Source organism: Liolophura sinensis, chromosome 6 (genome assembly GCF_032854445.1).
Source record: "Liolophura sinensis isolate JHLJ2023 chromosome 6, CUHK_Ljap_v2, whole genome shotgun sequence".
Classification (NCBI taxonomy): Eukaryota; Metazoa; Mollusca; class Polyplacophora; order Chitonida; family Chitonidae; genus Liolophura; species Liolophura sinensis.
In genome coordinates, this window is record NC_088300.1 from 22,050,684 (window position 1) to 22,062,897 (window position 12,214).

At 40.6% G+C, this 12,214-nt stretch overlaps 1 protein-coding gene across 1 annotated transcript; it reads right to left on the reverse strand.

Annotated features, from left to right (window-relative positions):
* Positions 1-9,136: 9,136 nt before the first annotated feature.
* On the reverse strand, positions 9,137-9,472 carry LOC135467004 (THAP domain-containing protein 2-like). The gene has a single exon (XM_064744757.1). The coding sequence runs from the start codon at positions 9,470-9,472 to the stop codon at positions 9,137-9,139; it is 336 nt and encodes a 111-aa protein (XP_064600827.1).
* Between the last annotated feature and the right edge of the window lie 2,742 nt (positions 9,473-12,214).

The window sequence follows — 12,214 nt, forward strand, 5'->3', positions numbered from 1 at the left end:
GATATTGGGTAAAACATCAGATTATGTATGATTGCTATGAAGCGTTCTTATCATACCTGGGTCTGTAGATAAAGGTTGAGAAAACCTTACATGAATTTCAGATGTAAAACATTAGTTGTAAACGTAGACTTCAATATTTCATTCGATTGTTTCTTTAAGGAGAAAAAGACACTTTAACCAAAGACGATATAAAGCAAGAGGTGGTACCAAATAACCGCCATACAAAAAAAAAACCCTTTCCTCCTGACAGAAAAAAATCGAAAAAAAAAAATTAAATGCCATATTGGTAAATAAGGTTTCGCGCTCTTGAATTTGATTTTGTCATCATTTTTATGGTTTTGTTTTTCTCCTTTAAAGCCCTGTCTGCCTATCATTCTTTAGCGCATGCGCATCAGGCTTAGGTTTAATCCCACTAATGATAATAATAACAATCAAATAAATAAATAAACTGGTGTGATACAAGGCTCTATACTTGGCCCTCTGTTATTCCTTACATGTTATGATCGTTTGCATTATAAAATACAAGTGATATCTGTGTTTATAACACAACATTTTTGGCTGGCCCATATTAAATCTGACAATGCAAGCTATATATTCTTAAAAACACTGACTATATAGAGCATATGTCGCAATGTATTGTATCTATCACCATCATCTTGAATGGTGCTCAGTTGGTTAGAGCGCTAGCGCAGCGTAATGACACAAGAGTCTCTCATCAATGCGCTCGCTGTGAGTTCAAGTCCAGATCATGCTGGCATCCTCCCCGGCCGTAAGTGGGAATGTCTGTCAGCAGCCTGCGGAAGGTCGTGGATTTCCCCCGGGCTGTCCGGTTTCCACCCACCATAATGCTGACCGCCGTCGTGTAAGTGAAATATTCTTGAGTACGGCGTAAAACACCAATCAAAGAAATAAATAAATCATCTTGAATGGTTATTTAGTCTAGAAAAAAAAGTGTATTGGCGGTAACTGGATGATCACCCTTTCATCCAAATAACCCGAGTGCCCAGAGTAAACTGCTCATCTGTGTCATGTTTATTATTTATAAACCATATTAATTTATAATTTTTGGGGGCATTTGTCATTTCCTCACACTTTACGACATATAAGATTAACTTAATTAAGTTTAGGTCAAGCCAGACTGCATAATTTTGTGCGAATCAGATGAGAAAAATAACGTCAACACATGTTGATGAATATTTCGCTGTACATATATACATACACATATACATATATCTTTTACTTGCTAATTATTCTTTCCATTAAATACTTTCCTCGCATGGCTGAGTTCTAGTTCTACACATTACTTAACTAGTAATACGTATCGAAAGATAGTGTCTGTTTAAGCTGACTCCCATTCAACCACCAACAGCGTAGACGTTCGCTTTGAATGATGTTCCTTCTTCCGAGGATGAACCTGAGGTGGATAGGGCTGCTGGTCAGCTTGGTAGGGACAGCTCTCGCCAACTTTGATATGTCATTCACTGTCTATTCCATGGCTCTGAAGGAAACATTTAACTTCACTCAGTCACAAGGTATGTCCTTTAACAGAATATAGGTGTTTCAAAAAATTAAGGCATTAATTAAGACGACACAGTTGTACTAGGGCATGAAACTGGCCAGGCCGATCTGAGGGAACTCGAAAGGATCTGCCATATTTCTTTAAAAAGCTCTTCAACTGGTGATAATTTGGTGCAGCTGAAATTATTTTATTAGTGAAAGACCTGTATCTTGAGTGTTGAAAAACTACATTTATAAGTTTCCACGCATATTAGTAAGAATATAACGGTTAATTATGGGTTCCCTCTAGGTCATTACTAGTGCAACTGATTAGCTCATGTGTGTCCAAAGGTCAAACTAGTCTAGTAGTAGTGGCAGTGATTTCCCTCACTGTGGGGAGTATGCATTCACACATGGCGGTTGGTGTTCGAATTTATTCAGTTTCCGCCAGTTTCACGCTTGTCAGGATTTACTAGGGATTACTAGGGATTACTAGAAACCTATCTGGAATTGACAGCTGAGACGACTATGAGTATGGACAGATACATTATTTGGCGGTCAGTAGTAGTTTATTGAAGCCAGCGCGGAAAGTACAGGGGTGTTCAAGGTAAGCTTATGGATCAAGACAGGGCTCTGATAGTAGGCCTATATGTAATAATAGCCCTACAGAGCTAATTATATACCGTTGGAAACAAATAAGGATTTGAACCGCAAATGTCGTCTTTACATCCTGGTGAACCACGGATGATCAAGGTTCCAACTAATGCGTGGAAATCGTGAATTTAAAATGCATATTAGTTTAGAATGTATTAATTTTAAGGTTTTATAAAATACATGTATAGAAGGCGTATTCTGGTTTCTCCCTTTGTCAACAGGAGATACTCTGGTGATTGAGTGTTAACAATCTTCCGAGTTATCTTCCCTTTCTGTCTTACAAACGTCACATTATTGTACCGGAGTAACAGTATTTTTTATTAATAGGATTATGTACATACATGAACCACATGGGATACTTTTTAATATGTTTTGGCCTGATTGATTTATCATTTGTTTTTAAACCGGTTTGTGTTTAAAGCCACATGTAGTAAAAATACCTCATTTACGACCGGTCAGGGTTGTTTGTCCGGAAAAACTGAGCAGGAACTGTTTCATGTGGAAACCTGCAGATTCTGACGGAAACCTGCAGGGACTGAAGGAAACATGCAGAGGCTGACGGAAACCTGAAGAAAGAGGGGGAAAGCTACAGAGGCTGACGAAACCCTGCTGAGGCTGAAGCAAACCTACAAGGTCTGACGGAAACCTGCAGAGTCTGACCGAAACCTGCAGAGGCTGAAGGAAACCTGTAGAGTCTGACGGAAACCTGAAGAAAGAGGTGGAAAGCTAGAGAGACTGATGAAAACCTGCAGAGGCCGAAGGAAACCTGAAGAGGCTGAAGTAAGCCTGCACAGTATACAGGAAACCTGTACAAGCTAACAGAAACCTGCACAGTGACTGCATTATTAAACCTGCAGAGGCTGAAGGAAACCTGCTGAGGCTAACGGAAATCTGCAGATGCTGACGGAAACCTATTGAGGCTGAAGGAAACCAACTTAGGCTGAAGAAACCTGCAAAGGACGAAGGACTATCGCAGAGACTGAAGGAAACCAGCACAAGCTGAGGCAAACCAAAAGAGCCTGAAGGAAATTAATTTATAGAGGCTGACGAAAACTTGTATAGTTTCTTTGGCTGACGGCATCCTACAGAGAATGCAGGAAACCTGCAGGGACTGGAGCTCTGTGGCGAAGTGGTTAGAGTATGTGCTAGCGGCCGCCGTGAGTATGCTGGCTTCCGGACGCTTTTTATGGTCGTTGGTTTTGAATCGCATATTAAAACAGCACGACGTAATGTCTCCAGTGACGTGCACTGGTTATTATTATAGCCTAGCCCTACTGCCGGTGACTATGGACAACTTAGTGTGTATGGTATGTTGAAACATGAAGGTTTAATGTGTTCGAAATACTGGTTACCATTATGACGTTGTCTGCTCTTTGCAGATATGCATGGTATGCCCTGTGTGTATATGTATGATATCTTAGTACGTGTTGTATGTTAAGGTACTAGCGCGGTTTGGACCGCTTTAATGGCCTAATGGTTAAAACACCACCCTCACAGTCGGGAAACCCCGGGATCGAATCCGGTTCGGGTCATACCAAAAACTTTCAAAATGGTGAATGCTCAGAACTGAGAAGTTAGAGCAAGGAAACAGGACTGGTTTGCCCTGTGTCAGTATGACTGGGAAAGGTGTGTTGTCTGGTGTGCATGGCATTGTACTTAATCAGTGGCGACAGCTCTTAAGCGGCATTGATTCGTCCTGCCACAAGAAGACACAGTATATGCACACACACATAAGACTTCTCGTCGTCATGTGACTGAAAAATGGTTAAGTAGGACGTTAAACCCCATACATACATAGATACATACATACACATACATGATTAGTAGCATGTGAAGTTACTCAAAGTTGTATGAATATTTTCCGACATATTGCTTAGCGGTTTTCTCAGGCTATCATCAAACTTGCTGGCCAGGCTACTTCATTGGCAGTTAATGCGAGAGATTGTGATGGAGACAACATCGCATAATGGTTAGTTTTGCGCACAGTGTAATGGCAGGTGTGCATGGAAGTTTCAGTTTAGATTAGTGTATAATTCAGTTAAATTAGGAGGATGGGTAGTCTCTTTTGATTCTGCACTTTTGATTAAAAATTTCCCGCTGTTCAAGGCAAGCCTTGAATTTATAGATGAGGGATTTTAGAAAATGGTGCTAGGATTCTGCTTTTGGTGAATTTATTAATTGCTTGGTGTTTTACGCCTTACTCGAGAATATTCACCCATACGACAATGGCCATCGTTATGGTGGGTGGAAGACGGATAGAGCTTGGGCGAAACCCAAGCGATTCTGCTTTTGAATATTTTCTCGCTATTCTCTATTTCGGACCATTGATTTCTGCCTGAACATATTAAGGTAATAAACTAGAAGGTGTCTACTAAAAGGTTCTTTTTTGTCAACTTCGTTAACTTCGCTACGCGATTTAAAATCCATTCAGTGGCGTTAAATCGGCGCGATTTGCTCTTTGGGCTTGTCATAAAGTTCTCTATAATACTATCTATATATTTCAACTAAAATCGATTGATAGTTTACAAGTTTCCATATTGTTGAAATCGACAAATCGCACAGTGTGGACCGTGTTTTACCAAATCCACACGTTTCACACCATGTTACAACGTGGCCAGGAACTAACAGTTGTAGTCTTGTAAAAGTAATGGCCAATAAATGAATCAATGAATCAGTCAATCAACCAGTCAATCAATCATTGAACAAACGGAGAAGCGATCAATTAATCTGCCAATCAATCATTCAATAAATAAAACAGTGATTTTTTTTTAGTGGAATTTGTGGCTTCAATGGGCACGGTTGGTGTAGGATTGGGGTTCATCGAGATTTTCATCACCAGATATCTAGGGTACACCGGATGTTACCTCGTGCTGTGCTTCCTGTCCTCTCTCGGCTGCTTCCTGCTCTACATCACTGTCATCTACAGACACATCTTCTTCTACGGCCATGTTTTCGTTGGAATCGCTCAACTGTTAACAAGTAGGTTTTTTAGTTCGTGCCAAACTAGTCTAATATTGCTTTGTCGTTAGGTTTGGCAAATTTTTTGTTTGGTACCAAACCAACGTCGGAGCGTGCTCCATTGGTAGTTTTGTGTCACAGCATTTGAGGTTCCCCCCCTCCCCCCCCCCCACACACACAATCAAATGCGTCTCTACGGCCTGAAGTTTCTACACACCTATATTCCTTAAAATTCTGTAGATTTAACACTAGTAAAGCGTCGATCTTTTATTTTATAGGCCACATGGGCCCGATATCCTTACTGATACTCAAAGCGACCCACTTTATGTATAGCCTCTGCATATTTTTGTATTGTTTCCAACATTGCCCGAAACACCAGTCTCACTGGGTCTTACATTCCTGTTGAATTTGTCATGGAACTGAAATTATTCAAACATGCCGTGACACAAGCCTGAAATACGGCAGATGACCAAATCATCAGGTGAAAAGAGGGTGGATGAAAGACCTGTTGCGGAGAAATCACATGCAGCTCCGCCATCTTGGATCTCCTGGTTGTGGCCGCTTCCGTTGTCGATCTTCCGGCATGAATCCGCTGTACCTTCATTCAGATCTTTCAAGGGCAGGTAACTGTATGAAGATTTTAAACAGAGCGTGTTATGACGTTGGTTTAAGGCAGTCCTTTGCTGAACAAGAATTTTGTCAAACGTAACTTCAGAGCAATCTTGGACAAGTGCCAAACGTGCATGTACTCCGAAAACAACGACTGCAGTGGGAAACTTCTTGCTCAATGGTGATTCGGGTCCAAGCCAGATTGACCATGTAGTTCTCTTGCAATACGGGACTATGTTTACCAGTTTTACTACAAATCGCCATTTTGAAAACAGGAATAAACGCTAGGCTTTGGGCAGAAATACTCTAGACGGATTTCTGTAAGTTTATGTGGCTATTAATTTCAGTTTTCTACGACAACACTGATGGAAACTCCAAAATAAATAGTAGAAAAAATTCTTGCGCAAAGTAGATTCATCTGAGCTCCACATTTGACACTTTGTTCAAAGGTTATGGTTGCTCAAACATTTTAGTCATTGTTTACATTGTGTCAATGCTCACTGGTGTCTGTCGTGTGCCATATTTATCAGCCAGGCTGGTTTATCTGACCTTTCTCCAGCTTCAACGCCGATTGTGTTGACGTCAAAATTATCGAAAATAATCCCATATTTTAGCATTATTCCGGTAAAAAGTAAAAAATAATATGTTTATTATATTAAGAGAAGCATGAAATGTCACCCGCATTCAATATAAAACCTTTGATGTATTTCTCAGGGAGTCAATGTCTGAACGTCGACCACCATTTTATTCAGGTGTCTGTTGGTTATATCAGTATTATACTACGTAACGGTACGGTAAAAATTATCACTACTGAGTTGTCGATAGAACTTCTTGGATGCAGAGAAAGGTATTCTGGATCAGTAATATATAGTATTATATATATACTTCACCATCTCATACGTAATCTTTCTTCTTCCAGATACGATGAACAATAGCTTTCTGTTACTGGTTTTGAACATTGCCGTCCTGAACTGTCCTAAACCTCACACCGGCAAGATTGTGGGCCTGTATCTTGCGGTTAGTGCTACAGGAAAAATATTTTACACAGGTTTGTATCAGTTGTTCTTTACGGGAAATCTCCAAGGCTATTTTCTCTCCATATCTGTGACTTGGCTGCTGGCTTATGGCATGTGTGGTGTTTTTCATAGACCTAGTCCTACTGAAGATGAAAACAGGTTGGTTTTGAAAGATTTGAACGAAGGTACAACGGATTCTCAGAAGATACAAGACAAGGAAAGCGGGCACAACCACGAGATCCAAGATGGAAGTGTTATATCTCTACAACAGGTGCTTCATTCACTCTCTTTTCATCTGATGCTTTGGTCATCTGCCGTATTTCAAGCTTGTGTCACGGCATGTTTGAATAATCTCAGTTCCATGGCAAATTCAAAAGGAATGCAAGACCCACTGAGACTTGTGTACGTAATTTCGGTGTCAATTTGCACCGTGAGACTGCTGTTTGGGGCAGTGTTCGATTTAGTTTCCACAAAAACGTGTGGGTTTGCTCTGCTGTCTATGTCTTATATGGTGTTTCTTTCTGCCATGGTTCTTGGGTTATCGGTTATGAATGAGAAGCTAATTTACGTCATGACAGTTTTCATTGGCGTTGGCATTGGGACCGGAAATTCGATCTCCCTATCAATGCTGATACGCATGTTTGGAAAAGAACACTATAACATTATATCGGGTGCTTTCTATCTCGTATGTACTCTGTTCACAGTTTTGCTTCAGACCATGATAGGTCTTATTTATGACAATGATACTCTTAACAACGTAATATTCTGTTATGGGCGTGATTGTTTTCAGCGATCTTTTGTCGTATTTTTTGTTTTGACTCTGGTTGTACTTGGTGTTCAAGTATTTAACATGATTCTAGTCATAACACCAAAATACACACGCAGATAATATAATGTAGCTTATGGATATTCACATTAGGTTTCCCTCATTTTTGTGTATGTGAGCTGTAGTAAGTTTTCATTGATTGTGTTTTCCATGCATGTTAATTCATGATATAAACCTTCTAGCATGATGTTTTCGTTATTGATTTATTTATTTATAAATTTATTTATTCATTGGGTTGCTCTGTAACGCACACTCAGTCTTTTTAGTCTTTGGTATGTCACGACCCGTGTTTGATCTCCGGTTTGCCGACTTAAAGGAATACTGTCAAGATCTTATAATCATCGGTATTTATTTAATAATTACCTCATAATCCCTCATTATAACGAACCTGGATGTTTGTTTACCCCTGGACTCGCTTCCCACGGCGATAGTCGGCTCTCACGCTAGGGAGCCGTCAGCCAGAGTGGAGTTAATGAGGTGCCCGTCACGTGATCCCAGTGACGTCACCGTAAGAACGGGCCCATACTGAACAACACTGTTTCACATACCACATACGATCTTAGGCGCGAAAATACCAAAATAAAATAATGTCAGACTGTGAAACGGACATACTAGAAATTCCAATGTGTATACCACCTATAGACCCGTACATGTATGATCCTATACGAACGGATTCAGCGCGTGGAACCCATGAATTCAGCCCAGTAAACCGTTCCCCTCACTCATCCGACAGCGAGTCTGACCACGTCGACAGCTGTCAGAAACCAGAAGATTTTCGAACCGACAATTTGACCTGGTGACTACCTTTTATCTCAGTTAATTCCTTGCTATTTTCCGATTTGCTGGCACTATATGGCCTTATGCTGGCCGCCGTGGCAGAAATGAAATATTCTTGAGTACGGCTTCAACAGCCTATCAAATAAATTGGTCGCAGGTATCCTGGCATTTTCAAAATATCACGGGAGTTAATACAGACCTTTAAATCACAGCATTTTAAGTGCAAAACTAGGTTTTGTTGAAGTTCACAAAAAGAAAACGATAAGCATACTGTAATTTCTGGTTACTAGGCCTATAAGCCGTAGCTCTCAAATTATGGCCCGGTGTTTGTCACTTTTCTTTCCCTTCCTGTGTTATTTATCACTTTGTCCCTGCCGGTGCCTCAAGCAGGTTAGTGCCCTAATATCCTCGGCTTTGAGGTAATGCCTTGATTCAGAGGTCTGTGTTAACCCACATGTCAAATATTACGATTAAATCATAAGATTCAGTCTTTTGAGATTCACGTAAACTTGGTCTAAATGTCCGAATATGTAAGTAAAAATTTATCGAGGTGCATATTTGTACAACAGCAAATATGTTACGCCGACAGCTGAAGCTTTGAATCCGCTTCTCATCGTATCAAGGAATCTGTACCAACTTATGTATGATCTTCTCTGAATATCAAATCTGTTTATTTTCAGGTGTGATTGTGAGAACTGTGATATTATGCCAACTAACGTAGAATGCCTTTGCTGTCAGGAAGTGCCAATGACTGACGAAGAGCAGCTAGATATAAATTGCATCACAGAACACGAAGGCTTTATTGTTGTTGTTGTTGTTGTTGTTGTTTCGGTACTTCAGACAAAGGACTCGATATCTCAATTGACAGGGGAATGTCCGGTACAGCACCTGTTGTTAGCCGTGCTACTGCATTTTCATAGCCCAGGCTCGCCAACTTCTCTGGGTCTCGATCAAACATGCATTTGGAGAAATGCTTCCTGCACAGTTTGTGGTGGTACTTGAGATCGAAGTCCCTCTTGCAATAATGAAGCCAGACTTTCCTCGTGGTCGCATCTTTTGGAAAGGCAAAGAAAGAAATTCCATCTCCCTTGACAAGCTGACTGTTGCATCCGTAAGCTGCACAGATCACAGGCATAACTACCTTTCAAAAATTTCTCAAACAACAGCAAATTTGGGTCGAAATAAATGCCTTTTGGTCGCGTGTTTATAGCCTTCTATTATAGAACTTCTGCACGCACGGAGCCAGAGTCTTCTTACCGTGACGTCACGGGCTCAGCAGCCTCGCTTTGAAATTCACAATATGCATATTCAGCCGAGCGGTATTCGTCGCCGGTTGCATCAGAACGACTACAAGCAGGCCGTTTGTGGTTACAGGGGCCCAAATACTATCAATATGATCTTTTTAAACAGTTTGGAGGCACAAATAATTTATTTTCTTGACAGTATTCCTTTAAGTTCTATGTACAGACAGTATATAACAGTATAGACCATATTCAACTCGTGTAGTGTGATACTGTACTGCAAAGTGCAAATTTACACATTATGCCTATCTCGCTGTCTGCAAGTATTCTTGGACGACATGTTTTGCTTTGTTTTGTGTCTTTCAAATGCTTCTTTTGCAAGCTGATTTTTAGATACAACAAACAGCTCTCTAAGCGGCTACATCGTTCGGCCGGTCGCTCGGTCGCTCAGTCGGTCCGTCTGTCCCTTTGATTTATCGAGAGGCCTAAGTACAAAACAACAGTATCGACATTTTGCGAAATGTCGCAGCTATTGCGCTTGTTTTAATTTACATAATACATAAAATTACCCTGATTACGTAATATATATATATATATATATATACCTCATGACAATTCGTGTGCACTGAGTAAGGAGCAGAAAATCAGCGATGTGATATCTGTGTCAAAAGACATATAAAGTTTTAGCGTATAACGGTTTTACACTAAAGTTTACACAACTACTTAATCTCAATTGAAGACAAGGGACGTGTGATAGTACATTTTTTTAAAAAGACGTGTACATGATTTTCTGCTGTTACTTTGCAGTGTTTGTGCAATACAGCTGTGCAGAAAACATTGACGTGTTACCAGAAAAAAAGCACACCTCCTCTCCTGCCATACCTGGGAAGGTCTGCTAGTAAGCTGTGGGTGGTCGTGTGTTTCTCCCTGGCTCTGCACTGGTTTCCTCCCGCCATCGTATAAGTGAAATATTCATGAGTACGGCGTAAAACACCATTCAAATAAATAAGTGAAATAAATACAGAAAACAGTGATGTATTTCAGAAAAGAACAAAACAATACACCACAATGTTCTCTACTGGGAATCTCTAATCACTGGTCGGGATTATAAGGTTGCCACAGCTTTGTGAGACTTGGTTTCCGACTAAAATAAAACAACGTGTGGGGATTACTTTGCCGACAACAGTACCCTAACGAGATCATGAAATGAGCAGTCCATCGATACTTCAATGGCTCCTGGGGCCTCCGTGGCTCAGTCGGTTAGCGCGCTAGCGCAGCGTAATGACCCAGAAGCCTCTCACCAATGCGGTCGCTGTGAGTTCAAGTCCAGCTCATGCTGGCTTCCTCTCCGGCCGTAAGTGGGAAGGTCTGCCAGCAACCTGCGGATGGTCGTGGGTTTCCCCCGGGCTCTGCCCGGTTTCCACCCATCATAATGCTGGCCGCCGTCGTATAAGTGAAATGTTCTTGAGTACGGCGTAAAACACCAATCAAAAAAAAAAAAAAAGAAAAAAAAAAAATCAATGGCTCCTGTTCAGTGTTCTTGTTATTCAAAGTCAGCTAACAAGAGAGTTACTGTATTCGTCCAGAACAATACAGACTGTTGTCTGATGCAGACGCGTTAATATTACATGGGAAAAATCTATAAGCAGGTGAAAAAAACAGGTGTGACTACTGATTATAATCAATGAACATGTGTAGAAAAGCTAGGAAAATAGAAGGGGAAAAATCTGTCACAATAGATTTACGGGCGAAAAACGAGAACGTTATAGATTTGCTAGTCAGTGGCTACAAAAAGTTGATCAGAGATTGTGCAAAGTAGAGGAAAATCGAAAATGAAATTAAGTCAAACTTTGATTTACTTTTTTTTACAACGGGAGACTACTGTCATCGTGAAACTCATTGCATGCGGATTGAAAAGCTATCTCATCTTTGGATTATCGAATTACGTAGTATGTACCACTTTACTAGATCTCATGAAGGTACGTGAAAACTAAAGAACGTATGGAAGCGTGATATCTTCCGCCTAACTCGATATATTGTGATTACTTACGTGGGGTATATAGATACAGCCCGTAGGTCTAGGGCAATATGGATAATACAAGCAGCCCAGAAGTCTGCTGCGATCTGACACTTTCAGCTGTAACATCAGAGATAAACAGACCACCACTAACGAAGGGTTATCAGCCCAAAGACACTGATGGCAATGGCATCTGATACACAAATGTCAAACGCCTAAAACTTCGACATTATTTTGAGTACACATCCTCGGCAGAAGCGGGTTATCGGTGGATAGCACACTGGTTATTAGAATAGGTGGGAATACCTCCGTGCTATGTCCACAGCTAAGATATTGTGTGGGAGGGGAGGCTTAATCATGTTTTACGTACTCAGGGTTTGACTTAGGATAAATATTTACCTATACTTTGAAGGATTCTGGGATATATTTATCTGCAGTTTTCAGAGAGGTGCGTGTTTAAATAAATTCACAAATAGGAAGTATTTATTTCTTGATGATTTCTTGACGATTTAAGCCAACTGTCAGAGAAGGAAGCTTGAAGGAATTATTCTTGGTGTTTCCAAGAGTTAGAACGAGAACACACAACTGATAATTTCCGTTGAGGCGTATTTTAAAGGAT